This window comes from Dama dama, chromosome 21, assembly GCF_033118175.1.
Source record: "Dama dama isolate Ldn47 chromosome 21, ASM3311817v1, whole genome shotgun sequence".
NCBI lineage: Eukaryota > Metazoa > Chordata > Mammalia > Artiodactyla > Cervidae > Dama > Dama dama.
Genome location: NC_083701.1, coordinates 2,213,355 through 2,239,279, shown reverse-complemented (window position 1 = coordinate 2,239,279; position 25,925 = coordinate 2,213,355). Strand labels below are relative to the sequence as shown.

General features: G+C 64.4%; 4 protein-coding genes across 11 annotated transcripts; 2 read left to right on the top strand and 2 right to left on the bottom strand.

The window, feature by feature from the left end:
* Positions 1–6,144: 6,144 nt before the first annotated feature.
* On the top strand, positions 6,145–13,297 carry GSDMD (gasdermin D). Of its 3 annotated transcripts, XM_061123057.1 has the most exons (12): positions 6,145–6,296; positions 7,244–7,499; positions 7,655–7,847; positions 8,396–8,564; positions 8,710–8,812; positions 9,074–9,127; positions 9,545–9,640; positions 9,763–9,938; positions 11,528–11,768; positions 11,861–11,934; positions 12,047–12,184; positions 12,873–13,297. In XM_061123057.1, exons 2-12 carry the CDS (start codon positions 7,286–7,288, stop codon positions 12,951–12,953), a joined length of 1,539 nt encoding a protein of 512 aa, XP_060979040.1. In that variant the 5' UTR covers positions 6,145–6,296; positions 7,244–7,285; the 3' UTR covers positions 12,954–13,297. The 3 variants fall into 3 exon arrangements, with proteins under 3 accessions (XP_060979040.1, XP_060979041.1, XP_060979039.1); XM_061123058.1 differs by lacking the exon at positions 12,873–13,297 and having other exon boundaries at positions 11,627–11,768; positions 12,047–12,411; XM_061123056.1 differs by lacking the exon at positions 12,873–13,297 and having other exon boundaries at positions 12,047–12,411.
* LOC133042464 (sporozoite surface protein 2-like) lies at positions 9,961–10,970 on the top strand. Its single transcript, XM_061123059.1, has 2 exons — positions 9,961–10,067; positions 10,179–10,970. The coding sequence occupies exons 1-2, from the start codon at positions 10,014–10,016 to the stop codon at positions 10,734–10,736; spliced, it is 612 nt and encodes a 203-aa protein (XP_060979042.1). The 5' UTR covers positions 9,961–10,013; the 3' UTR covers positions 10,737–10,970.
* A 2,129-nt stretch (positions 13,298–15,426) lies between the features above and the next one.
* On the bottom strand, positions 15,427–22,255 carry MROH6 (maestro heat like repeat family member 6). Of its 4 annotated transcripts, none has more exons than XM_061123051.1 (14): positions 20,505–22,255; positions 20,216–20,368; positions 19,900–20,054; positions 19,262–19,379; positions 18,883–19,067; positions 18,660–18,797; positions 18,455–18,569; positions 18,203–18,346; positions 17,954–18,127; positions 17,632–17,799; positions 17,304–17,423; positions 16,982–17,084; positions 16,804–16,869; positions 15,427–16,654 (listed from the first exon to the last, which is right to left on the bottom strand). In XM_061123051.1, the coding sequence occupies exons 1-14, from the start codon at positions 20,751–20,753 to the stop codon at positions 16,425–16,427; spliced, it is 2,118 nt and encodes a 705-aa protein (XP_060979034.1). In that variant the 5' UTR covers positions 20,754–22,255; the 3' UTR covers positions 15,427–16,424. The 4 variants fall into 4 exon arrangements, with proteins under 4 accessions (XP_060979034.1, XP_060979035.1, XP_060979031.1 ...); XM_061123052.1 differs by having other exon boundaries at positions 17,364–17,423; XM_061123048.1 differs by having other exon boundaries at positions 16,982–17,423.
* Positions 22,256–22,512: 257 nt separating this feature from the next.
* On the bottom strand, positions 22,513–25,688 carry NAPRT (nicotinate phosphoribosyltransferase). 3 transcript variants are annotated; one of them, XM_061123053.1, is made up of 13 exons: positions 25,429–25,688; positions 25,228–25,355; positions 25,032–25,114; positions 24,705–24,835; positions 24,399–24,613; positions 24,058–24,254; positions 23,835–23,975; positions 23,513–23,597; positions 23,334–23,414; positions 23,149–23,251; positions 22,906–23,060; positions 22,708–22,815; positions 22,513–22,631 (listed from the first exon to the last, which is right to left on the bottom strand). In XM_061123053.1, exons 1-13 carry the CDS (start codon positions 25,652–25,654, stop codon positions 22,569–22,571), a joined length of 1,716 nt encoding a protein of 571 aa, XP_060979036.1. In that variant the 5' UTR covers positions 25,655–25,688; the 3' UTR covers positions 22,513–22,568. The 3 variants fall into 3 exon arrangements, with proteins under 3 accessions (XP_060979036.1, XP_060979037.1, XP_060979038.1); XM_061123054.1 differs by having other exon boundaries at positions 24,498–24,613; positions 25,429–25,687; XM_061123055.1 differs by lacking the exon at positions 23,334–23,414 and having other exon boundaries at positions 24,498–24,613; positions 25,429–25,687.
* Between the last annotated feature and the right edge of the window lie 237 nt (positions 25,689–25,925).

Below are 25,925 nucleotides of genomic sequence, written 5' to 3'. Positions count from 1 at the left end.
TGATACAATATGGAAACAGATCTTTATGTAGAAAGAGAACAGGAAACATTTTAGTATTAATAACTTTTTAAAAAGTCTCACTTTTTATTTTCTCCAAAAGATAGTTACAGCAAAAATAATAAAAACATGGGTTTGTAATGTAGGTAGAGGAAAAACATGCCAACAGTGATGCAAGGGGTCACATGAACTGTGTCTCCTGCAGGTGAGGACGCAACCTCCAGCCTGCCTCCTAGGTCAGCGCTGCGCCCGCCCCAGGGAGTTAGTGTTACTCTACTTAACGTGCAGCAGTGAGCACTCTGGAGTTTCTTAGCGGTGGTGGTACCAGGCAATAGAATGACCCCTGCACTCAGGCTGTGGGACAGGGTGAGCCACGGGTCATGCTGAACACTGTGTGAGACCCTTAGGCCTTGGCAAAACTCTGAGGGCGGGGTATGGGAGTTCCCAGACAATGAAATGGAATTTCCCACCAGGGGTCGTGAAAAGCACTTCTTTGGGCTGGTGCTGTCTTGGCTTCTGAGAATCCTGCAGCCATCACCTCCTGAATGCGCCAGGACTGGCCTGCGGGAGGACGGGCAGCACATGCCCACTTAACACCACTGACCCTCTTGACAGTATGCTGTCTGCCATCAGGTGCTAGCTAGCCACAAAGTTAATAAACCCAGGTGATGCCACGTGGAGCAGAGATAAGCCTAAATGTCATAATTTAGGGCACCTCATAATTTTGGGCTTCCCTGGTAGCTCGGCTGGTAAAAGGAATCTGCCTGCCATGCAAGAGACCTGGGCTCAATCCCTGGATTGGGAAGATCCCCTGGAGAAGGGAAAGGCTACCCACTCCAGTATTCTGGCCTGAAGAATTCCACGGACTGTGTATAGTCCATGGGGTCGCAAAGACTCAGACATGACTGAGCAACTTTCACATAATTTTGACCAAACCAATGAATGTTTACCTCAATAAGTTTTAGGGTGATTTATTAGTACAAATTGATGGATTCATTGGTCTGGCATTGAACCTATTGTCTTTTGTGCCCAAAAAGCTCTCTGCTCCTGGACTTTAGTCCAAGAGTGGCAGAGGGGAGAGCCCAGCCCCTGGCCAAGAGGAGGTGAGGTTTGTAGATTTGTCTCCTGGAGTTGTGAAACAGTAAAAACTGTAACTAGGATGTAAGTGCTGTCACAATTATCTGGCTAAAACTGACCTTGACAGTTACACTTAAAATACTTTGATGCCCATCAAGCTGGCAAAGATTAAAAGAGCCTTGGGGAAAAAAAAACAATCTGCCCTGAGTGTTTGGGGGTGAAAGGGAAGAGACTTCACCGTTTAGTTTTTTAGGGTGTTCGCATAGCCTTTCTGAAGGGCAGTTGGCAATATATGCCAAGACTCTGAATACCTTTTGAGGAATTTCACTTTTCGAAGTCCCCCCAAAGGAAATAAGGAAACACACACAAGGCCTTCTGAACAAAAATATCAGGTGCTGGGGGAGGGATAAATTAGGAATTTGAGATTAGCAGATACAAACTGATATAGATTAGTTTGTATATTCAATTTATTCAATAAGAAACTATTCAATTTCTTATAATAAACCATAATGGAAAAGAATATGAAAATGTATATGTATATGAATCACTTTGCTGTACACAAGAAACTAACATAACATTGTAAATCAACTATACTTACATAAAAACTTTAAAAATTAAATGCTGAGTTCCTTACATGGGACAAAAATATTGAGCCTGTTGATAGCCCATTATAAGGCTTCCCTGGTGACTCAGGTGGTAAAGAATCCACCTGCAATTCAGGAGACCTGGGTTCAGTCTCCGGGTTGGGAAGATCCCCTGGAGAAGGAAATGGCAACCCACCGCAGTATCCTTGCCTAGAGAACCATGGACAGAGGAGCCTGGCAGGTTACAGTCCATGGAATCATAGAGTTGGACATGACTGAGCGACTAACCACAGGCCCTCATAGGAAGAGGTGTTGACTGGCTGGGACCACTACCCCATGGATGCCCCCTTGCCTTCCGTCCCAATGGGGAGGAGCTGGAAGTGACTACAAGAGACCAACCATTGAGGACTCTGTGGGTCCCCCCATCCCAGCCGCTAACCCCCACTCTACCCTCGCTGCAAAGCGTGTCCCTCAGAACCAGATCCTTTGGGAAGAGAAGTTGACTAGTTGCTGTTTCCTAGATGGCAGCATTTCCACGAGGCTCTCAGGGGCCACGGAGGATGGATGGTTGGGCATCACCACAATGTCCCACATGCCCTAGTCCTGGGCAAACCGGGACAGGGACCCTGCCAGGTGCAAAAGTCACCACCCACCCCCAGCCAAGCGATGCCTGGAGGCCAGTGCTCAGACTCCTCCTGCTCGGGCAAATAAAGGGAGGCTCAAGAGCATGGGAAACCAGAGCAGTAGGGCCCCTTCCCCTGCAGGGTCACTCGGGGTGGAGCAGGACTCTGTGCCGCTTCCCCAGCCCCTGCCGGCAGAAAATCCAGGGAGCCAGGCAGGGCTCAGGGCCGCTAGGACCGTGCGGGAACCGCTGGTCACGCACCTCGACCCGGAGACCGGCTATAAGCCTCCGCTGATCGCGCCGCACCCTTTCCCTATTCTGCCCGGCCTTCCTGCGGCCTCCGCCCCTCCTGACTCCGGAGCTCCCCTGGGCCCGAGGCCGCCCCGTCGCCCAGCGATCCGCCGAGCGTGGACCGCGGGCCTGTTGGACAGGCGCTGCTGCCCGACGGTCCGAGCCACCGCCGAGGGCCCGGGCCAGCAAGGGGGGCGGGGGCGGCAAGCGGGAGGAGGCCCCGCGGGGACTCAACCCGGGAGGAAAGGACTCCTGGACTTCGGTGCACTCCGCACCCCCTCGGCCCCGCAGCGCTGCGCTCGTTCCCTCCGGGCCGAGCGGCTCTCAGGCGCAAAGGGCACTCCAGGCCGCCCTTTGCCCGCGTGGGTTCCAGAGCTGGAGGCACGGGGCAGCGGCCGACATTGCGGCGCCCCGTGTCACTGGGTGGAGGGCCCAGGGTGGAGCCGCCGCCTGCCGCCCCCCACGCCCCTACCCCGTCCTGCGCTGAGGCCTGGCAACCCTGACCCGGAGTGCCCTGAAGCCGGATGGTCCGGGACTGGGTGGGCCCGGTGGGGTGGGAGCGCGGGTGGGTTCCTCAGGACCACTCCCCCTCCCCTCACCCCACACTCCCCCATCTCCTCTGAGGGGGTGTCCCAGCCGCTGCCTCTTGCAGCCGGTCTGGTCCTGCTCTGTTCCTCCGAGGGGCTGGGCATTTCCAGGACAGGGACCGGCCCCCACTGCCCATCTCCCTTCAGGGTCTGGCCGGGTGCCCGCCCCACTCTGGGTGATAGAGGCCTGCGGCTGCAGTGAGCTTCTTCCTTCCAGCTCTCTCGGAGGTGCCACAGCCTCCCAGCACACAGCCCAGAGCCCCTCCCAGCCCTGGTCACATTTCCCCATCAGGCACAGTGTCCTCCCTGGCTCTGGACCCAGGGCCTTCCCAGAGTTTGCCCAGGGAGGCCTCTGCACCCCCATGTCACCTGATGCTGCCCCAGACTTCCTGGGGCTCCCTAGGCCGGCGATGGGGGAGAGGGGTGCAGGGCCAGCCCCTCCCGCCTTCCTTCTGCTTCTTCTCTAGTGAATTCACTTCCTGCCTTTTCAGGCTGACCTCTGCCCTCAGGAGCCTGGTGACACCACCACTCACCAGCCCAGTGCCTCTTGGGTAGGCTGTTGCTAAAGAACTGAACCCCGGACTTCCCTGGCCCTCCAGCAGTTAAGATTCCTCGCTTCCACTGCAGGGGCACTGGTTCCATGATCCCTAATCAGGTCAGGGAACTAAGCTTCCCCATGAACAGGCAGCAACAACACCCTTCCATGGTGCATTCAGTCCCAGGTCACTGCCTGAGGCAGGGGGCACAGTGGAGTATGACCCCCCTATTGCCATGGCCACTGGAGTCACCGCACTGCTCCTCCGTGTGGATGGCACCTGCCTCCTCCACTGGTCCACCCACATGGCAGCAAGGCCTTCTAGAAAAATAAACCCGGGGCCAGTCATACCCCAGCTAGAAGCCCACAACAGCTTCACCCCATACTGAAGAGGCTGCTACCCCTACCCTTGGCCTGGAACTTGACCAACTGGAGAGGTGGAAGTTAGGGGCCACTGGGAGGCTACACAGCCTTCCAGAAGCTTTGCTATGGGAACAGGGAGAAGCAGGAGAATGCCCGGTGGTCCCAGCACACACCGTACAGAATACAGGACTGCACATACGAGGACACACACAGAGACCCAGGTACAAGCACATAGCACGCAAAACACAGCCATACGAATACACAAACATGAACACAGACATGCGTAGACCTACATCATGCACGTATACCCATACTTGTGGACATGTGCATATATGCTTACATTATATGCACACGGGAACACGGACACGCACACTCAGCCTCCTGGAGCATCCTGCCACCAGCAGCAGCATGCCCTGCTCATATTGGCAAATGGGCTCCAGCGACTGGGTCAGATGTGGGAGCCCCACACCCCAGTGGGTGAGGACCCATTGCCCCAGAGGTCCTCAGCCAGCAGAGCTCACTGGCCTGCACTCTAGTCCCCTGATGTGGACAGACAAACGGCCTCAGAGACCCCAGTTAGGCACTGAAGTCACCCTGCTCCCCACACCACCCCCTCCGATGGACAGTGCCTGCCTGTGTCTGCCCAGACTTCACAGCAGCTCCAAACTTCTGCTTTCACAAGATTGCTTCCTTCCTGTTTGAATCAGCATTTCCACTTATTTGCGGCTCCAACGTTCCAAAACATACAACCCCTGCACTGGCGTCGGGGCTGACGCCAGCAGCTCTACCTGGCGGGGCCCTCGTCCAGTTCACTTCAGAGCCCTCATCTGCAGGAGCACGTGGTGCCGGGTGCTGACACACAGCCACCCCGCCAGTGAGTGTGCACGGCGGAGCTTGTAGGTTGTCTCGGGCCAGCCAACCAGCAGGGACCCTGGCATGCGCTCCAGACGGTCATGAGACCTAGAGGCAGGATGTGGCAGTGGAGCAGTGGAGAAGCGGGGTGTGGGGCTCCTGGGCACCTTGCCCCGGACACGATCCACACATGGCCCAGGAAGGAAGGACATCAAGAGCCTGCGCTGGGCCTGGATGTCGTCACTTGGCTTCACGTTTGCACAGTAACAGCTTTGAATGTTACTGTGGTATGTGAGATATAATTCACAAACCATACAATTCACCCGTTAAAAGTGTAAAATTCTGGGTGTTTAGCATATCCAGGCTCGGGCAACCACCAGCACAAGCAATCTGAGAACATTCCCATCACCCCAAAGACACTGTCACGCCCCTCGCCCCTGGCAGCTATAACTCTGCTTTCTGTCCCTGCAGGATCTGCCTGTTCTCATTTCATACACCCAGGTCCTGAGAGCTGTTCTCCTGCTTGCCTGACTTCTTACCTTGGCCTACCGCTCTGAGGTCCACCCACGCTGTGCTGTGTCAGAACCTCCTCTGCGAGGCTGCACGCCGACCGCTCCATCGTGTGTGTTTGACCACGTTGTTTGTTCATGCCTCCATAGGTGGACATTTTCCATAGATGGACATTTGCAGTGCATCTTGGCTGTTAAGAATAACGTTGTGAGAGCATTCATGTGCAGGTTTCCGCACGAACATGTTTTCATTTCTCTTGAATGCACACCTAGCCATGGAATGGATGAGCCTATGGTAGTTCTCTGTTTAACTTTTTGAGGAACTGCCAGACTGTTTTCCACGGGCGCCTGCACCCTTTTACAAGCCCAGCGCTGTGTGCTGCCCGATTCCTCCAGGTCTTCTCCCACACTTTTTATTCCCCTTTTATATTACAGTTAACCTATGGGTGTGAGGCAGCCTCTAACCTTGCTTTGATTTGCATTTCCCTGACGCTAATGACCTGAGCCTCCTCTTCGGAGTTCACTAGCCATTTGTACACTTTCCCTGAAGAAATGTTTTTTCAGACCCTTTGCCCTGGCCCCGGGGTTTTAGGAAAGAAGGATCAAAGAAGCTCCTCGCGGATGGAGGCTGTCGGGGGTGGGGTGAGAGTCGCCCCCGCCCCCACCCTCTGCACCCCCACTCCCAGCCAGGCCAGGGGGCGGGCTCACCAGGGGCGTTTCCGGCTCCTCTCAGCGTCGGGGAGGTTTCACTTTTGGGTCCGGGAACCTTCAGGCTGTGTGCGCGCTGGGCAACTCCAGGACAGAGGCTTCCGATCCTGGCCCGCGGGGCAACCTGGCTTTGGCTTCGTGGGCACAGGCACACGACGGTCACAGTCACTGGTGAGCTGCCCCTGCCCGTGCCTTGCGCTGCTGCGCCCCGCAGGGGCTGCCTGCCCTGGCTCCGGGGTGGGGCACTTGCTTCTCCTGGGAGTGGGTGGGGGGGAGGCCAGCAACTCGGGGTGGAGATTGGGTCCTGTCACCTTCCTTGGGCTTCCCCAAGCCCCCCAGGACTCCCCTCATCAGACCAGCTGGGGAAGCCCCGGGCCTCTGGGAAGGGGGCTCCCTCCGAAGTCTGACTGGTTTGGGCTTAGCTCCAGGCAGGCACCTCCAGGTGCCCCTGGGCCCACTCTGGGATCTCAGGCCAGTGCCAAGGCTTAGAGACTTCCTGCAGCCCAGACGTCCTGGGTCCTGAGTCAGGCCTGCAATGGCTCCTGACCGCTGAAGACAGACGAGTGACTCACGGAGCTCTGGGTGTTGAGGAAGCCCTGGAGGACAGGCCTAGGGGCTGGGGATGCTTGGGCCAGGCCTTGCCTGGGCCTTCGCACCAACTGCCCAGGAGGCGATGGCTTCTGCTTCCTCCCTGCTCTCTGAGCACCTCGGCCAGGAAGGCAGCTGCTAAGGCAGACAGAGCCCCAGCCTTGCCCTGCTCTTCCTCGGTGGCTGCTTTTCGTGAGCAGCCCGAAGCCTTGTTGAAGTAGCAAAGTGATGGAGGGCTTGGTGGGCGGCCAGGGCTGCCCCCTACCCGACAAGCGCTGCATTCCAGGGCTTTTCTGGGCTTCATGCGGGCACTCTGGCCACAGGACAGATGGTGTGCGTGGCTGGCCCGAGTCCTACGGAAGGCTGCGAGTGACATCCAGCCTGGAAGCGCTTGGGGACCCTTGCAGAGATGGACAGTGGGTGACAGGGTGCACTTGGAGGCGAGCATCCCAGGCCTGGCCAGGCAGGACTGCCTCAGAGACACTTGAGCAGCTACCTCTCCGCTCTTCCCCTCCCCTGCCCTCTTCCAGCCCTGAGGGTGGAAGGCTGGACCAGCTGCCCTCCTCAGGAGTATGGCATCGGCCTTTGAGAAGGTGGTCAGGAGCGTGGTCCGGGAGCTGGACCACAAGGAGCTAACCCCTGTGGACAGCCTGCGGAGCTCCGCCAGCTTCCAGCCCTACAGCCTTTTGAGCAGGAAGCCCTTGAGCTCACGGTTCTGGAGACCACGCTACATGTGTGTCAACTTGTCCATCAGGGACATCCTGGAGCCCGACATGCCGGAGCCAGGTACCCGACCGGCACTGAGTCCGAGTCGTGGGTGGGCAGATGGGTGGGCCAGCCAGCTCCCACTCGGGCCCCTGGGTTCTGTCTGCAGAGGCCCCTCGGCCAGGCGGGACAGGCAGCGGCCGGTGGGCAGGGCCTCAGCTGTGCTCTCGCTCCAGCCCTGGAGTGCGGTGGCACCTTCCAGTTCCAAGACACGATGGACGGGCAGCTGCAGGGCAGCGTGAAGCTGGCAGCCCCAGGACAGGGCAGGCTCTCAGGCGGGGCCGCGGTGTCCGGCAGCTCCAGCGCCTCGATGGACCTGTGCACTCTGAGAGTGGCCCCCAACACCTGGGAAGCCATGCACCATGAGAGGTGAGCCCCAGGGCTGTGGACCCGCTGTCTCTGGGCAGCTCCTGGGTCAGGACCTCGGGGCGGCAGCAGTCATAGGGTGTCTGTGAAGGCTGAGGGACGTCCCAGAGTCAGGGGCCGTGTGGGGACCAACAGCTGGGAAGGAGGCTACCAAGGTCCTGGGGGCCTGCATCCTGCAGGTCGGGGGGCCAGGGGTCAGACTGAGCCCTGCTGCAAAGAGGCTGGGGTGGAACACACACAGGGACCTTGGTGAGAAGGACCATTAGCTCAGCACACAGACGTGAGATCTGAACACAGGGAGTGGAGGGAGACAGCAGACAGGTGAGCAGCCAGCCACAGAGTGGGCCCCCGCTTCTTCCTGCCCCCCCGTCTGCCCACAGGCACTGAAGCACCCAGGGGATGGGGCAATAAGGGTCCCGTGCCGGGGCATCCACATCACCCTATCCATGGCCGCAGACACTGAGGTCCAGGGAAGGGAAGGCCATCCTGGGGCAGGGGGAGGGGAGGGCAAGGCACACCCTGCAAGCCTCCCACTGGCCCACTCACCACAGGCGCCTGCGGCAGCCTGAGCCCAAAACCCTGCAGCAGCTGCGGAGTCGGGGGGATGACGTGTTCGTAGTGACCGAAGTGCTGCAGACACAGAAGGAGGTGGAGGTCACCCGGACGCACAAGCAGGAGGGCTCAGGCCAGTTTGCACTTCCAGGAGCCCTCTGCTTGCAGGTGGGCGGCGAGGGACCTGCAGTGGACACAGCGGGGGAGGCAGGAGGGCAGTGTCCCCACGCAGACCCCTGCCACCAGCACCTGGCTGCCCCCAGCCCCACCGGGTGGTGGGGAGCCCAGTCCTGAGCCCACATCCGTCCCTCAGGGCAAAGGCGAGGGCCACCTGAGCCGGAAGAAGATGGTCACCATCCCCTCGGGCAGCACCCTCGCATTTCGGGCGGCCCAACTGGTTATTGGCTCTGACTGGGGTGAGCTGGGGTCTGGGTGACTTCTGGGGCCCAGGCTCCATGGCAGAGGCGGGGAGGCCTGGAAGAGTCACCGGCTGCCTGGGGGTGCTGGGGACATCTGGTGGCATGACTGTGGGCCGGGGTGGCTGAGAGCTCCTTGTTCAGGCAGGTGGGAGGTCAGGGCACAGAGCGGGGACTGCACAGGGAGCCCCAGGTGGGCCAGGGAAAGGCCAGGTGTTCCGCCAACCTGCCTCCCCCATCTCTGCCCCTCCCGGCTTCCAGACATCCTCCTCTTCCCAGACAAGAAGCAAAGGACCTTCCCGTTGCTGCAGGCAGGTGAGGCCCATGCACCTGGGAAGTGGGACAGGCTGATAAGGAGAGCCCAGCACAGCACATCTGGGAGACACACACACACATGTGCACGCACACATGCACACACTAGTGCAAATGCACACACACACCCATGCAAACACACATGCACACTCACGCATACACACACACGCAACATGCATACTTGTGTGCACAAATGCGCACACACACTCACACACATACATGAGCAACACACACACAGTCGTGCAAATGCACACACACACGTGGGTAGCATGGCGACAGGCTGGCACCAGGTGGGTTTGACCTTGCTCCTTGCCCCAGGCTGCCAGGGCTGGGGTGACAAGCTGTGAGGGCCCAGGGGAGGCCTCAGCCCTCTCTGGCTCAGGCCCCGGCCCCCAGCACTGACCAGCCCGCCTCGCCCAGGCTGCAGGCCCTCCAGCAGTGCAGACGGCCATCCATGTTCGTGCTTCAGCTTTGCCTCCATAAGGGCCCTCTCTGACTACTTCCAGTTCCAGTCGGGTCAGTACCTTCTGGGCCACCCTGGGGCCCCTGCTCCGCTTTTGCCCCCAGCATCTGCCCTCCCTTACCAGGGCTCCTGGGGCCACGTGGGCACCTGGGCAATTGCAGACCTGTCCCCACAGATGGGTCCATGGAGCACTGGCTGGCAACCACTGATGACTTCCAGGGCCTGCGGGCAGAGGTGGAGGCCTGGGCCATGGGCCTGGAGGGCTTGTCCAAGGGGCCATGTGGGCAGCTGCTGGGTGGCCTGGGGCAGGTGCTATGGGACGAGCCGGCTCTGCAAGCCCTGGAGGAGTCGGTGAGTGAGCTGGGCTGTGCGTGCGGGGCATTAGGGGGTGGGGTAGCATGAGAGCTGGGTTGGGTGGTGGAGCAGATGTCTGCCTGCCCTGCTCACCCCCACTCCCCCAGGTGCCCCCACCTGGAGCAGGTGCCTGCCCACCCTGCTCACCCCACTCCCCCGGGCGCCCCCACCTGGAGCAGGTGCCTGCCCGCCCTGATCACCCCCACTCACTCCCCGAGGCGCCCCCACCTGGAGCAGGTGCCTGCCCGCCCTGCTCACCCCCACTCCCCCGGGCGCCCCCATCTGGAGCAGGGCCTGTCCCGCCCTGATCACCCCCACTCCCCCGGGTGCCCCCACCTGGAGCAGGTGCCTGCCCGCCCTGATCACCCCCACTCCCCGAGGCGCCCCCACCTGGAGCAGGTGCCTGCCCGCCCTGCTCACCCCAACTCCCCCGGGCGCCCCCATCTGGAGCAGGGCCTGTCCCGCCCTGATCACCCCCACTCCCCCGGGTGCCCCCACCTGGAGCAGGTGCCTGCCCGCCCTGATCACCCCCACTCCCCCAGGCGCCCCCACCTGGAGCAGGTGCCTGCCCGCCCTGATCACCCCCACTCCCCCAGGCGCCCCCACCTGGAGCAGGTGCCTGCCCGCCCTGATCACCCCCACTCCCCCAGGCGCCCCCACCTGGAGCAAGGGCTGTCCCGCCCTGCTCACCCCCACTCCCCCGGGCGCCCCCACCTGGAGCAGATGCCTGCCTGCCCTGATCACCCCCACACCCCCCAGGCGCCCCCACCTGGAGCAGGTGCCTGCCCGCCCTGATCACCCCCACTCCCCCGGGTGCCCCCACCTGGAGCAGGTGCCTGCCCGCCCTGCTCACCCCCACTCCCCCGGGTGCCCCCACCTGGAGCAGGTGCCTGCCCGCCCTGCTCACCCCCACTCCCCCGGGTGCCCCCACCTGGAGCAGGTGCCTGCCCACCCTGCTCACCCCCACTCCCCCGGGTGCCCCCACCTGGAGCAGGTGCCTGCCCGCCCTGATCACCCCCACTCCCCCGGGTGCCCCCAGCTGGAGCAGGGCCTGCCCGCCCTGATCACCCCCACTCCCCCGGGTGCCCCCACCTGGAGCAGGTGCCTGCCCGCCCTGCTCACCCCCACTCCCCCGGGTGCCCCCACCTGGAGCAGGTGCCTGCCCGCCCTGCTCACCCCCACTCCCCCAGGCGCCCCCACCTGGAGCAGGTGTCTGCCCGCCCTGATCACCCCCACTCCCCCGGGTGCCCCCACCTGGAGCAGGTGCCTGCCCGCCCTGCTCACCCCCACTCCCCCAGGCGCCCCCACCTGGAGCAGGGCCTGCCCGCCCTGATCACCCCCACTCCCCCAGGCGCCCCCACCTGGAGCAGGTGCCTGCCCACCCTGCTCACCCCCACTCCCCCAGGTGCCCCCACCTGGAGCAGGTGCCTGCCCGCCCTGCTCACCCCCACTCCCCCAGGTGCCCCCACCTGGAGCAGGGGCTATCCCGCCCTGCTCACCCCCACTCCCCCGGGCACCCCCACCTGGAGCAAGGGCTGTCCCGCCCTGCTCACCCCCACTCCCCCGGGCGCCCCCACCTGGAGCAGGGCCTGCCCGCCCTGCTCACCCCCACTCCCCCAGGCGCCCCCACCTGGAGCAGGTGCCTGCCCGCCCTGATCACCCCCACTCCCCCTGAGTGCCCCCAGCTGGAGCAGGGCCTGTGCGGCGGGCAAGTAGAGCCACAGGACGGCCCGGTGGGCACCATCCTCGAGTCCCTGGTGCTGCCCTCTGGACGGCTGGAAGCAGAGCTCGCAGGCCCCGTCTTCTACCTGCTGCAAGCGCTAGCAGGTAAGGGGCTCAGAGCGGGGCAGGGAAGGGGCAGGGACGTGAGCTCCTCTGGCTGGCCCCTGGAAGCCCTCTCACCCAAGGTCTCTCCGCAGCGCTGAGTGAAGCCCAGCACGTGCTGCTGGCTAAGGTGCTGGAGACGGGGGCCCTGTTGGGGACCTTTCAGCTGGTGAGAAGGCCAGGTGTAGGGTAGGGGTGGGCCGGTGTGGGGCCCAGTGCCCGGCGATGGGGTGGTGTGGGCGGGTGCCCGATCCTCTGACTGCTCCCACCCTGTCTGCCAGGTGGAGAGCCTTGTGGAGCAGAGCAGCCCGTGGCAGGAGCGCCAGGCTGTGTCCCTGCCGCCCGAGTGCCTGGGCGACAGCTGGGGCTCAGAGGCGCCCGCCTGGGCCCTGCTGGAGGCGTGCGGCCTGGAACCCCAGGTGGGCGCCCCCCAAGTGTGCTGGGAGCCGGGGGCCTGCGGCTGCGTGTGCGCACTTTACGCCTGCCTGGCACTGCTGCTCAGGCTGAGCCGGCTCTGCTAGCCTGTGGCCCACCTGCCGCAGGCACAGCTCGCCCACCGGCTGCCAGGAGCCACACCCAGCCATGTGGGTGGCTCTTCACAAGACCTGGGGGATGGGGACAGCCAATAAATGGGACGAATGACACACACAGGGAATGACGCACTGAGCTTTCGAGGAGCCCTCTCTCAGGAGTCGGAGGGCCCAGTGGGGGGTGCCTGCACAGGACGGGGAGGGACCTGGGGGCCAGGAGCAGGCACCAGGGGCCTTCCGGGTGCTGGACCTGGCCACTCCGGAGCGACCAGCCACGTGGCCAGGTTCCTCCCCGCCCCTGCCCCCCCATAGCAGGCTGGCCTGGAAAGAACAGGGCAGGGCAATGCCAACCCCCAGGACTGTTCTCTGTCCACCTCAGGAAGCCTGAGAGCATCCTAATGTTCTGATGCAGGCAGTGGGCCATCCTCCCTCTGCAGGGCTGCAGGGGGGCAAGGACACGGCGCTAACAGACAGACAGGCCTGCACTCCTGGGGCTGCATGGGGGCCTGGGGGAAATGACCCGAACCAGAGAAACTGGCCTTTGGGGTGTGTCTCATCCAAATTCATTCACTCAAAGGTAAGAGTCTGTGGAGAGGAGAGGAGACCTCCTGGCCTGAGCCGTGGTCCCTGGGCCTCGCTGGGCACAGAGAGGTGGTGACTGATTCAGCCAGGCAGTTACCCTCACCCTGGAGTTGTCACAGCCAGGAGAAACTTGTGGGAGCCGGTCGGCGGTCCTCCTCTTGGTGGAATGTGAGGGAAGCCATGTTCCCTTCCTGTCCGACTCGCCGCTGCCCTGCAGCCCCAGGACTGGCTAAACAGAAGGGACAAGAATCCCTGGTGGTCCAGTGTTTAAGGACTCAGCACTTCCACTGCTGGGGCCTGGGATCGATTCCTGGTTGGGGAACGAAGATCCCACAAGCAATGTGGCCAAAAAAAATAAAAATAAAGAGAAGAGGTGGTCGGCCCAGCTGTGGTTGGGACATTAACCTCTGAGAAAACTCAGGATTGAGGTTGACAGTAAAATTAATATTAAAACAGAGTGCTCCCTAAACATCCCAGATCCCAGTACCGAAACGCTTAGCAATTGTCCCCTCACCCAGGGCAAGGGAGAAGTTGGATACCTCCCAGGCCTGTTTGTGTTCCCCGGAGCCCAAGCTCCTCCTTTGGGAACCTTGCTAGGGCACTGAAAGTCATGACCAAGGTGAACAGGACTGGAGCAGCGCAGGTCTGAGAAAGCGGCAAGTAAGCAGGCCCACCAGCCCTGCTTCTGGGGCCCCGAGATGCTCCCCGCAAGGTCAGGCGGTGAACCGGGCCTGCTGAGCCCCACCCAGGTGCCCTTTGGAGGGTCTCACTGTTGGCCCTCAGGCTCCAGGGTCGCCAGTGCCCGGAGGTCTCCAGTGACAGCTCACTTGAGAGCATCTAAGCATCCTCTGTGTAAAGCAGCGCGCCCCGACCCTAGACCTTGGGGGGAGGTGAGCGCTCTGTGGGCAGCTCTGCTGGGCCTCACTGACCAACAGTGCTCACCCAGGAGTGGGGCTCACCCGGGAGCAGGCCTATGGTGTCGCCGCCCTGACTGGAGCCTCCCTGGGAACCGCACCGGAGAAATCCCTGAGAAGCATCCCACTCCCAGGACAAAGCGGCAAGCAGGGTGTCTGGTGGGGCCCCAGCTACAGGGCAAGGGATACCCTCACAGGGGGGCAGGTGCACACAGGACTGAGCACGCGGGGGCACGTGCACTCCAGATGGCCAGTGGAGTGGAGGGGAGTGGGTGCCCAGGCCAGAGAGGCCCAGGCCCTGCAGGGAGGCATGGGAAGAGGCAGGGCGCTGCCTGCCGAGCCCCCCCATGAGGCTGGGCCCCGCTTTCCAGCGGGCCTCGCTGGGGACTTTGCCCAGCCACGCCCTGTGGTTGGACAGGCTCGTGCCTGGTGGAGGCAGTGGGCCTCAGACGCTCCCCCAGCTTCTGGCTCCAGGCTGCAAGCCCCTGAGGGGCCCAACCATCGGGTGGCTGGGGGGGTCCTCCTGCCACCTTTTGGGCAGCAGCGGAGGGGCCGCAGGGCTGGGACCTGGCGCCTCCCTGAGGGGGTCAGGCTGGAGACCCCCGAAGACATTCTCACCAGCCTCCCTTCCTTCTGCCTCCCAGGTTCTGACAGCCTCCTGACCTCCCCAGCATGTCCCCGGATGTTTCCCATAGTTTAATCCAGTTTTGGCATTCCCCTTGGAGAATCATGGACTAATACACCAAACTATGCCCCTGGCTTCTCACAGATGAGTGCCCTTGGCCAGGGCCTTCCCTGCCCTCAGAGTGACCAACGAGGAGACCCTGGCCCCTCCCTGCTGAGCTCTGACTCTGCTCAGGGTCTGTGTGGGCAGCACAGCTTCTCAGTCAGGGCAAAGCCTGCCTGACTCTGCCCAGGGCTGACACAAGCCCCAGCCACATGCTCAGCAGTTCAGCTCAGATCAGTCGCTCAGTAGTGTCTGACTCTTTGCGACCCCATGGACTGCAGCACACCAGGCCTCCCTGTCCATCACCAACTCCCGGAGCTTGCTCAAACTCATGTCCATCGAGTCGGTGATGCCATCCAACCATTTCATCCTCTGTTGTCCCCTTCTCCTCCCGCCTTCAATCTTTCCCAGCATCAGGGTCTTTTTGCATCAGGTGGCCAAACTATTGGAGTTTCAGCTTCAGCATCAGTCCTTCCAATGAATATTCAGGACTGATTTCCTTTAGGATGGACTGGTTGAACGTCCTTGAAACCCAAGGGACTCTCAAGAGTCTTCTCCAGCCACCACAGTTCAAAAGCATCAATTCTTCAGCACTCAGTTTTCTTTACAGTCCAACTCTCACATCCAGACATGACTACTGGAAAAACCATAGCCTTGACTAGATGGGCCTTTGTTGGCAGCCACCTGCTGCTTTCCCTGTAATTTAAGCCCAAGCCTGATCTTGGACCAGGCGCAGCTCATCAGAGCCCAGCCTTGGCCCAGACAGACACTGAACCCCTAGGATCTATGTTTTTCATTTTGGCTGCACCATGCGGCATGTGGGATCTTAGTTCCCTAACCAGGGATCGAACCTGTGCTCCCTGCATTGGGAGTACAGAGGTTTAACTGCTGGACCACCAGGGACGTCCCGCTGTATCTTTATTTTAAATGCTTTCCATTGGGATGGGCAGGACCCCAGCCTCCAAGAGGCTGTGTGAGTGGAGGCCTCCTTCTCTGAGGAGGCAGCTTTGGGGGCCCTGAAAGGGCAAGAGGACACCTCAAGGTGGGCATTCCAGGTGGCAGAAGCCACTTGTCCCGGGTCTGGAGAGCCTGGGTCACTGCTTCAGAGCAGTCCTGAGGGACTTCTTCCATCACCCGGCCCTGAGCAGGTGCTGGGATGCGGGTGTGACAGTTCAGCCTGGTGAGGGGCAGATGCTGGCACTCCACACCTGAGCCCGCAGGTATCATCTCAGACCTGTGGTGTCCAGTGGGAGGTCAGGGGCAGCCTCCAGAGAAGACCCGGGGGTGTCTGAGATGGTGAGCTAGAGGGGAGGGGCAGGAACAGGGCCAGGCTACTGGGCAGTGGGTGTGGACAGGCGGACAGACGGATGCTTCTTGAGCAGGGAGGGTGTGGCCGGAAACCTCAAAACCTCCCAGCCAGCATGTGGCCAGCAAGGAGTGGAGCACATCAAGGGGGCTGACGAGCGGCCGGGAGGGCCAGGCAGAGGCAGCCTTTCACGGGGCTGGCTTCCGGGGCGGCACCCACTTCTGTGTCCCCACCTGTCCTGGGCCCAGAAGGCCAGGCGCCATCCAGGCAGGGTACACACCGGGGGGTTGGGAGAGGAACAGGCCTGTTGGGGGACAGACGGACGGAGGGATGGATGAGGCGAGAAGCTGAGGGTGAAGGTGCTGCGTCAGAAACTCGTGGTCCATCTAGTCACAGGGCTGTCGGGGTTGGGGGTCATTGTGTGCAGCAGACTATGCAGAGCCCCGACGGGGTCGGGGACGGGCTCTGGTGCCCAGCACCATGCCCAAGGTGCCCCTCAAGGCGGACCTCTTCTGCAGATCTGCCCCCCGGCAAGACAGGCCACAGAGCAGGGAGCCTGAGTCAGCACCCTGGCCCCCATCGGAGGGCCAGCCGGTCAGCTCAGCCTGGACCTGAGCAGCCCCAGCGGCCGGGGAGGCTGCAGTGCTGAAACCGGCTGTCGGAGTAGACGGGCGGGGGCCGAGCCGGCAGGCAGCTGGGCCGGCCGGGGCGGAGGAGGCGCCAGCCGCAGGGCTGGGGCTGCACGCGGGCCAGCAGCGCCACCTGCTGGCCAGACACGCGTGCTGCCGCCGCCACAGCAGGCTCAGGGTCGCTCTGCAGCCTCCCCAAGTCTGCGGGGACAGGGCAGGTCATGTGGCGGGGGGAGGGGCTCTCCAGCTCTCCCCCACACATCCCAGTCCCCTACCCATCCACTTTGCCCTGGCAGCCACCACCTCTCTGGAACCCTGCGGAACCCCACGAGGGCGAGTCGGGCTCTCACCCTGGAACAGAGAGTCCAGCAGGTCCTGGCTGACGTGGCTGGGGCTGGAGTGATGGACCAGGAAGCCTGGACCAAAGCGAAGCCCTGAGTGCCGGCCCCGTGCCCGCAGCAGCAAGGGGCTGGCCCAGCGCCCAGAACCCTGGGTGCAGGGAGCAGCGTGATGCCAGGCCTGCCTCACCTGTGAGTAGGGTGGCTGCCAAGCGCAGGGGGCTCTGAGGGCTCCGCAGGTAGCCCTGGGTCTGACTCAGGAAGCTGGGCACGTGACTCGGGTACCACCGGACCTGGGGACAGAAGGGCTCCTGGGACGGGAGGGCCAGCTCTGCATGGAGCGGAGGCCTCAGAGGTGAGGCCAGGGCCCAAGGGCCTCTGAGGCCTTGACGAGCCACCACCTTGACCGGAAAGGTGAGGAGTCTCAGTCTGGGGGGGAGTGGCCGTGGTGTATACTGGACCAAGTGGGCAGCTGACCGCACCCCGTCATTCTCACCGACCCCCCAACTGACCAGGCGGTGGCAGATGCGGCTTAGGGCCTCAGGGCTGTGGTAGTGGGCCTCCGTGCCCACCTCCTCCAGCAGGCCCCAGGGCAGGGCCTGGTCACAGCAGGCCAGCGTCCATTCTGCACTCTGGAACGGGTAGGGAGCGAGGTTAGAGGTCTGAAAGCAAAGTGGCAAGAAAGGACCTGGGAGGCAGGAGGTGGCCAGGGTGAGGGGCAGAGGAGTCCTGCTTGTCCAAGCCCCCTGCGGTCTTCGGGTAAGTCCCTGACCTGCGCTATCTGGAGAGGCGGCTGTGGTGGGGAAGGGTGGGGTTGTCAGGACAGTGTTGGGGGCTGACCTCAGCGGTGTCCGGGCTGGGGTCGTGCTGACGCAACAGCAGCGGAACGAGACTCTGCAGCACCAGCTTCCGCAGGGGGCGGCGGAGCCCCACCCGGAGTCCGCCCCGGCCGCGCCGCACCAGCGTCCCGAGCAGCCCGACTGCGGAGGCGCGGACCGAGTCCCGGGCCTGCACAGGAAGGCGCGATCAGGAGCCCGCAGAAAGGGGGCGTCCGGAGGGCTGCAGTCTGCGGGAGTTCCCTGGGGGCCCCAGCGGGGCCTGGGTCGGGAACTCGGGGGCCGGGCCGTGGGAAAGACAGGCGGAAGGGGCGGAAGGAGCTCACGTCGTCCAGGAGTGGCGGGAGGCGGGGCCGCAACTCCACGCTCAGGAGCCGCACCGGCGCCCGCGACCGCAGCAGGACCCTCTGCAGCGCCCCCAGCGCGGCGTCCACGAGCCGCGGGTCACCCTCGCTCAGCGCGCCCAGAAGCGCGGGCAGCAGCGTGGTCGCGTGGCGCACCTGCGGGGACAGGGACTCGTGGGAGCCCCTTGCCCCGCCCTGCCCCGCCCCGCCCCGCCCCCGCCCCGCCCTCACCTTCCTGCAGTTCAGCGCCAGGTGGCCGAGGCCCAGCAGGCCCAGCCAGCGCACGGTGGGCTCAGGGTCACCCTGCCAGGCGCGGAGCCATTCCAGGATCACCTCCTCCCGCAGGAGCCGCGCGGTGGGCCGGCTCTGCAACAGCTGGCCGGGGGACACAGGGTCAGCACGCTGACTTTCCACACAGGCCAGGGCCGCTCAGGGGCCAAGCGCACTGTCACCCCTCCCCACCCCTCCTGGAAGCGGGCTCACCCCAGTGAAGAAGGCCATGGCCGTCAGGCGCTGTGCATCGTCTGTGCTGCGCAGCCGCGGCAGCAGGTCCCCAAACAGGCCTCGCAGGTGGTGGTCAGCGTGGGCCACCAGGGCACTGGGACGGGGCCAAACGGAAGCTCTCCCTCAGGAAGCTGCCCCCTGACCACCCCCATGTCCCTGCTTCTCCCACACCCCCGCCCCGCACCTGGCCAGCAGCAGGACACCCTCCAGGTGGGTGCGGGCTCCCACCAGTCTCCTCCAGCCTCCAGCCTGCTCCATGCACGTTACCACCATGCGGCCTCCATCCCCAGTGAGCAGGGCCTTCAAGGCCTCCACAGTGCAGCTGGAGGCGGGGGCAGCAGCAAGTGGGCAGTTAGGGCCAGCAGGGCACGAGGCCAGTCCTCACACCCTGGAGTGTACCCCCTCACCTGGCGTGACTGTGCGGTGGCCCTCGATGAGATGGGGCCCAAACCTTGGGTGTGTCGGGGGGGTGTGCATCCCAGGCCAGCTTGTGGAGCTGAGTGACCAGCACCAGGAGAAGGTGCGGGTAGAAGCCTCGGGTGGCACCCACACAGCCGGACACAGCCAGCATCTCCCCAAGGGCGCGAGTGGCCTGTGGAACCAGGGGCTCATTCAGGCTCAGACATGGCAGACAGGGAGAGGACAATGCCTCCACGCTCGAGGGACGTTATGGACGGGTGTGACTAGGGTGAGCGCCTGCTGTCCCTGAGCCCCTGTAGCCAGACTCTCCTGGCCTCTTGGGCCAGGGCTGGGGTGTTCTCTGGCAAGCTGGACAGAGTCACCTACCGCCAGCGCCTCCAGCTGGGATCCGGCTGAGCCCTTTAGCGCCCACAGCAACTGCACCAGCACCTGTCCATTCACACGCTGGTTCCGGCTCAGGCTGCGCCAGAGCTCGGTGGCCGCCCTGGGGGCACGGAGCGTGTGAGACAGGGTCTGGGGCTGGGGTGAGGTGAGCCCCCAAGTCGGGGAGGCAGCCACTAGGACTGCAGCAGGAGGAGGGAGGGTTAACTGCCCCCCACCCCACCCTGGCAATCCCTGAGAAACAAGACGAGTGGCATCTGCGCAGACCACATGGGACCCCGACGGGCCAGCAACAAACCTGGCATCATGAACAGTCACCGTGGGGAATAACATGGAAGATAACGTCCCTTGGGGGCAGACTAACCAGAGCCAGGGGCGTTGGGGGTGCAGAAGCCACCTGGCTTGCTCAGGCCGGCACCCCCAGGCCGGGAGAGAGAAGGCCAGGCGCAACCAGGAACTGGCAGGGGACACGAGGTGGGAGGGGCTGCAGGAGGGAGGAGGGGAGGGGAGGCTCCCTCCTCCGCCTGCCTGCCCTGGGCCAGACTCCACGACCTAGCCGGAAGGGGGAAGGAAGCCGCGTGGGGCCCCAACGGACGCTCGCCAGGTGGGGCGGGAAAGGTTACCGGTTTGGGGCCGGTGAGCAGCGCAGCAGCGCGGACACCACATCCCGGGAGTGCTCCAAAGCCAGCGCGCTCAGCACCCGCAGGGCCGCCCGCCGGGGCCGCCCCTCCGCCAGGTGGGGCACCTGTGCCAGCAGCCCCCGCACAAGCCCATGCACCTGGGGGACGGCGGGCGGCGGTCAGGTCTCTGTGAGCCCTGCCCCCACCAAGCGGGCTCACGCCGACACCCCCCCTCCCCCCGCGCCGCCCCAGGCTTGGAGGGGCTTGGCAGGGCGGGCCCGGGCAGGAAGGTGCCCGCGGGGAGGGGCCGGGGGCTCACCTGGTCCTCCAGCCTGTGCCCCCGAGCCTCCAGGGTTGAGGACAGGGTGAGCGCTGTCGCCTGGGTTCCCACAAAGCCAGCCTCTTCCAGGCAGGCGGCGGTGTACACGGCCAGGTCTGCGAGGGCCCCCTCCTCCCAGGAGCTCCAGGGTGTCTGGGGATGGGAGGGGGGGGGCTGTGGAGCCCCCTTGCCTCTCCCACGCTCTCCCTCCCTCCACAGAGCCTTTCTGCCCTCTCCCCGCTCTCTTCCCGGTTACCTCCCCTGCCCCCCAGGCAGCCCTCCTGCTTACCTGCTGGGGCGCCCCTGGGGCTGGTTCCTGGGGAGGGGGCGGGGAGAGGGGCTCACCACCAGCCGTGGGGGCGGTGGCTGCCCTCCCAGGCTCCCCTGCTGCAGGTGCAGGCTCAGGCTGGGGCTGAGGGCCTGGGGCAGGGGGTCCCCAGGGCTGCCCCCGGCTGGCCCGGATCCCTTCAGCCAGGGCTGTCAGGGTCAGGGCCCCCACGGGGGCCCCACGGGCTGGGCCCCACACGCCCCTAGCCATGGCCGAGGCACACACCGAGCTTGTAGCACCTGTTGTTGGTCCTCCCAGGAAGTCGTGCCCAGGCCTGACCTAGAAGCAGGCCCCAGGCAGGCGGGACCAGGGACAGGTGTGGTGGCGTGCGCGTGCGCATGCACGCGTGTATGTGTGTGTGTGGGGAGGGAGTGGGGAGTCATACAGAGGTGTTTCCAGGTGTGGTACCTGCCAGGAGCTTTAGGGGGGCCCTCCTGCCCAGGCTGCCTGCAGCCTGAGTGTCTGGGGTCCGGTTCTGCCCACTGGGCCCTAGGAAAGGGCCAAGCGAGGTCCCTGGGGGACAGATGATCTGCCGGGGGAGGGGCACAGGGCTGGTGGCAGGGAGGAGAATCCTTGACCTGACCTCCAACCCTGCTGGGCATGGAATCCTGGCAAGTGTGCACAGCTCTGAGGGTCTGGGCCCAGCCCTGAGCCGAGACCTTGCCTGACTCAGCCCTGAAAGGCAGTCAAGTGCACGCTGGGCCAGGAGCCGGGGGCTAGACTGTCCCCTCTGTGTTCCCACCCAACCGGACCTCCGGGAAGGGGATGGTCGGACAGCGGTCGCCCCCTCTGAACTCAGAGCACCCTGGGGGTGGGCCAGAGGAAGAGGAGCTGCCCGGTGCCTCATGTCACTGGATGGGTCACTGGGGGAGGGTCTGGGTCCTGGTGCCAGAGTGCAAAGCTCAGAAGTGGAGACCTGAGGGGGCCTTGGGCCTGGGTGTGTTCTGCTGTGTGCGTGCTGGCAGGGGTGTGTATCTCTCTCCAAGCCCCCCTCTCCCAGGAGGCCTGACCGGGCCTTTGCCCCAAATCCTCACTGTCATCCTCACCCAGCAACACAGTGGCCACTGCCCAGCCTGGGCTGGGGGAGCCGGAAGAGCTGGTCCTGCCAAATACCTGGGCAGGCGGGAGAGCCCTGGGCCGTCCCCTGGACAGTCAGCATTCCCCCGCGCCCTTGCCGGCTCCTGGAGCTGCCCACCGCCTGGACAGGAGGCCGAGGCCTTGGCCCCCGTGTCCCACAGAGCCTCGACCCTCCCTCCTGAGCGGCTCCACTGGAGCGGAAGCTGGTGGAGACCTGACAGGCCTGCGGCACAGAGGCAGGGCAGCCGGGGCCTGGCCGGGAGCCCAGGGCGGGCCCCTACTCCCTAACTTCTTCCCTGGCTCAGGCAGGCAGGCCCCACAGCTCCACGCCTTTCCTGGCATTTTGCGGGCAGCAGCTGGGTCCCCACGACCGAGGCCTGGTCCACACTGTGACACGCTGGAGCCCGAGAGGGAGCCGGATGGGCGGAGCCCGGGGCACAGGGACCCGCAGGCCTGCCAGCAGCAGCGGCAGGGGACACCCAGGCCTCCCCTTGGGGAGGTGGAGGTATCCCAGCGAGCCTTCCAGCGAGCCTTCCTGGGGGGAATCCCAGAGGCCCTCCAGCTGGTGCTTCAACCCACCTCCAGCCTCATGGAGAGGTCTTCCAGCCACTCCCCCAGCTCTTAGTTGGGCGCAAAGACGGCCCCCGTTTCCCTACAGCCCTGCCCTGCCCCCAATCTGCCCCTAGAGTCCAGCTCCTCAAGCCTCGGACACCCTCCCACAAGCCTTAGCTGACGTCAGGCCTCAGCACCGGGCTGCTTCCCGAACCCTGGCCAGGCTGGGGTCTCCCCTGGGAGCTTAAACCCTCTCACTAATTCCTGACTCCAGTCCACCCCAGGAAGCCCTGAGGATCCAGCGAGTGGCAGGCTGGATGAAGAAATGACACATGGCAAGTTGTGGGGACAGTGAATGACTCATGTTAACTTCAGGCAGGTCCCAGCACGAGGTTATCAGAGGGCTCCTCTGGCACTCAGTCTGTCCACCAGGGCCTGGAGCTTCTCAGACAGTGCGACCTGCAGGGGGGGAGACGTGGGGGTGACATGGGGGCAGAGAGCACAGGCTGAGTTGAGGACGTAGGCCTGCGCGCACCTCGTACAGTGCCGGCTGCTCCAGCCGCCTGTGGGCAGGGCTCAGACGGTGCAGGGACTGCTGGGCGAAGGCTCTGGATTCAGCCAGAGACGGCAGTGGCTCACACAGCTGTTGGGAGGCGGGAAGGAGCTCAAGGTCAGATGTCAGAGCTTGGTCTGGGTTGAAGGTGCAGACTCGGGGATGGGTAGGGGTGATCACCTGTCCCTGCTTGACCCAGAGTCGCAGCAGTGGCTCCACGTGGGCTGGCCTCACAGTACGGGACTCCCGGGCCCCTTGAGGCCAGACTCGCAGCTCCTGGCCAGCCTGCGGAGGTGGCTCCTCTGCCAACTGCAGCACGTCTAACAGCAGAGACCCTGTGTGTGCGTGCACGTGAGGGGCGCCAAGAATAAGGTGAGGGGCCTGGGGCTCGGAACTGAACTGAGGAGAGTGGAGGGGCCTCACCATCAGAGCCCAGGAGCCGGAAGGCAGCCTTGCTCCCAGGCAATGTCTGCTTCTTGGGGTCCTCAGTCAGCTTCATCCGCGGCTGGCCTCCCACAGACACCAGCTGTGGGGACAGGGTGCTGGGCTAGCTGGACCTTCTCCCCGGACCCCCAGTCCACCCCCAGCCCACTCGCACTGCACCCCACCTTGTAGACACAGCCCAGGGAAGGCTGGCGAGGGCAGGTGACCACGCTAGTGCCGATGCCAATGACATTCACCTCACTGCCCTGGAAGGGGAGTGGGTGGGCACTGAGCTCGACCAGCACGTGCAGGCCCAGGGCCCCCACGCCACCCTCTGGCCTGCCCCTGCCCCTGCCCTGCCCACCTTCTGGGCCAGCCGGGCCAGCTCCTCCTCATCAATGTTGTTGCTGACAGCAATGGGGACCGACTGCAGCCAGGGCACCCCAAACCTGTGGCAGGGGAGCCCCTCGGATGTTCCCGACTCCCGCGGCCCCCATGACCTGTCCAGCCGCCCTCTACCACCTGCTGGTCTGGCTCAAGCCTTCGTGCCTACAGGCCCCTGAGCGAGCCCAGCGCAGCCTCCTCGCTCACTGCAGCATTGAGACTCGGGTAGCATCAGAGAGCCTCCCTCCTCCTTCCCCTGAGCTGGAGGGGGTCTCTCAGCAAAGCCCCTCCCAGGGACTCACTGGGCCGCAGCTGTCCGGAAGACCCCGCGGATCTCCCGAGCCTGCTGAAGCAGGTCGCCACTGTCCAGCCTCACACCCACTGCCTGGTAGCCCAGCTCCTGCAGGGCCAGGGCTACAGCCAGGAAGTTGGGGAGCCCGCTCCTGGGGACGGGGACAGGAGGGTCAGCATGGGGGGTCTGCAGCTCCTCTGCTGAGACCACCCCGGGGTGTGGCCGGGCCTCACCTCCGCACACTGTAGGTGTCCAGCAGGCCCTGGAAGGCCCGGGGAAAAGCCAGGGCGTAGGCCACAAAGGCTGCCCGCTCCCCCCGGTGCGGCTCTTGCACACCCAGCCCCAGGTGGCCACACACACGCTCCAGCCACGTCTCCACGCTGGCAGCCAGATCCACCTGGGAGCCCTGACCAGCCGCCGGAGCCAACATCTATGGAGAGGGGTGAAGAATGGAGGACCCAGAGCATGGTGGGGGGGCTGACTCGCCCCAGTAGACAGTCTGAGCACCCGTCTGCCAGCGCCACACCGAGACACCATCCCAAGGTGGCTTGGATGGGCCAGGCATGGTACCTGCCTGAGAGCTGAGCAGGGACTGGTGCCTCCTCCTTCCGGGGAAGGGATGGCCCTGGGGGTCTCCCCTCTGGAATGTAGCTAGAGGTACAGGGGTACTGACCGGGTCAGGGGGCACCTCGCTGCCTGAAAAGGAAGTGACGAAGGAGTGTGCCAGGGTCCCGGCCACCGGCACGCCCCGCAGCTGTCCTGCGAGCACGTTGCTGCTGGCATCGAAGCCTGGATCAGGGTAAAGTTGGGGGACTTCAGACATTGAAGGGGGTAGGTCTCGGGGCTAGACTCCTCCTCCCTTCCGTCTCCTGGCCCTCACCGCCCAGGTAGCTGTAGGTAGAGGCAGTAAGACCCCCGTCGGGGCCCTGAGCACGCCGAAGCCCCATCTCCAGCAGCCGCTTGTCGGGCCCTGCGATCAGGCGAAGGCGCGCGGCATTTGTAGCGATGAGGCTGTGGGCGCGGGGGAGTAGGGGACCGGAGTGACGACCAGGAAGCTACCCGGCCCGGCCTCTCTTGAGACACCGCGCGGCGGGACGGGCGCGGACCGCGCTCCACCCCCACCCCGCCCCCACGGGGCCACGCCCCACAGGCGGGCGGGAAGGCCCCGCCCACTCGCGGGACCCAGCCTTCCCACCCCGGGCCCCACCTGGCGTAGCTGACCAGGCAGAGGAGCGGCGTCTCCAGCAGCTGCACCACCAGCAGCGGCCCGGACACCTGCAGTAGCGGCACCTGCGGGGCGGGCTGTCAGTCGGTGCCGCCCTGCCCCGCTCGCCGCCCCCCTCCCGCCCCCCTCCCGCGCCCCTCCCGCGCCCCCGCCACCGCGTCCCACCCCCCGCACTTACGCCGGGGAAGGCGAGGGAGCCCTCGGGCAGGGCCCGCACCGTCACCCCAGAGCAGTCGAGGGCACGAAGGTGCTCAAAGAAGGCGGGGTCTGTGTCTGAGGGCAACGCCGAAGCGAGGAACTGCACGTCTGGGGGCGACAGAGGCCATTGCGGGCGGGGGTCTGGGGCGCGTGGGCGGGGGCTCGCCGGGCCGGGGCCTACCTGCGTCCCGCAGGCGGAAGGCGCGCAGGAAACGCACGCAGTCGCGCAGCCCCGCGGCCAAGGCGAAGGCTCCGCCGAACGGGCACTGGCGGAAGAAGAGCTCGAACTCGGCCTGGTCCTGCGCGCGGCCGGCGCGCCAATAGCCCAGCGCCATGGTGGCCTGGTACAGGTCGGTGAGCAGCGGCCGCGCCGCCGCGCGCCCCTCAGGGTCCTGCTCCGCCGCCATCGCCCTGGACTCTGGCCGCCCCGCCTGCCTGCTTGACGTCCGCGCTCGCCGGGGCCTGCCCCGCCAGCGGGTTGGAGCGGAGAGGTTGGGCCACCAGGGCGCGACCGCCTCTCCTGGCAACCAGAACCCACGGGGCGGGCCGCCAGCCTCCAGACGCCCGGGAGCAGTTCCTGAAGCTGGACTCGAGCTGGGGCGTCTGCTACCCCTGGTCGGCCCCGTGAGGCACGGTCTGTCTTGTCCCCTGCCGCCCGCGCTTCCGTGCAGCGTAAGG

Bases quoted from the DNA above. Each gene is read 5' to 3' on its own strand.
- NAPRT (XM_061123053.1), bottom strand. From the start codon at position 25,654: ATGGCGGCGGAGCAGGACCCTGAGGGGCGCGCGGCGGCGCGGCCGCTG. The intron at 23,598-23,834 runs GTGAGTCCCTGG...CCCCTGCCACAG, and splicing joins TTCCGGACAGCTGCGGCCCA to GTTTGGGGTGCCCTGGCTGC. The intron at 23,252-23,333 runs GTGGGGTGCAGT...CTGTCCCCACAG, and splicing joins CCCTGGGCTGTGTCTACAAG to CTGGTGTCTGTGGGAGGCCA.
- LOC133042464 (XM_061123059.1), top strand. From the start codon at position 10,014: ATGTCTGCCTGCCCTGCTCACCCCCACTCCCCCAGGTGCCCCCACCTG. The intron at 10,068-10,178 runs GTGCCTGCCCAC...CACCTGGAGCAG, and splicing joins GGTGCCCCCACCTGGAGCAG to GTGCCTGCCCGCCCTGCTCA.
- GSDMD (XM_061123056.1), top strand. From the start codon at position 7,286: ATGGCATCGGCCTTTGAGAAGGTGGTCAGGAGCGTGGTCCGGGAGCTG. The intron at 9,641-9,762 runs GTCAGTACCTTC...CTGTCCCCACAG, and splicing joins CTACTTCCAGTTCCAGTCGG to ATGGGTCCATGGAGCACTGG. The intron at 9,939-11,527 runs GTGAGTGAGCTG...CACCTGGAGCAG, and splicing joins TGCAAGCCCTGGAGGAGTCG to GGCCTGCCCGCCCTGCTCAC.
- MROH6 (XM_061123048.1), bottom strand. From the start codon at position 20,753: ATGGCTAGGGGCGTGTGGGGCCCAGCCCGTGGGGCCCCCGTGGGGGCC. The intron at 18,347-18,454 runs GTGAGCCCGCTT...TCCCCCGGCCAG, and splicing joins CCATGGCCTTCTTCACTGGG to CTGTTGCAGAGCCGGCCCAC. The intron at 18,128-18,202 runs GTGAGGGCGGGG...CTGTCCCCGCAG, and splicing joins TGGCGCTGAACTGCAGGAAG to GTGCGCCACGCGACCACGCT.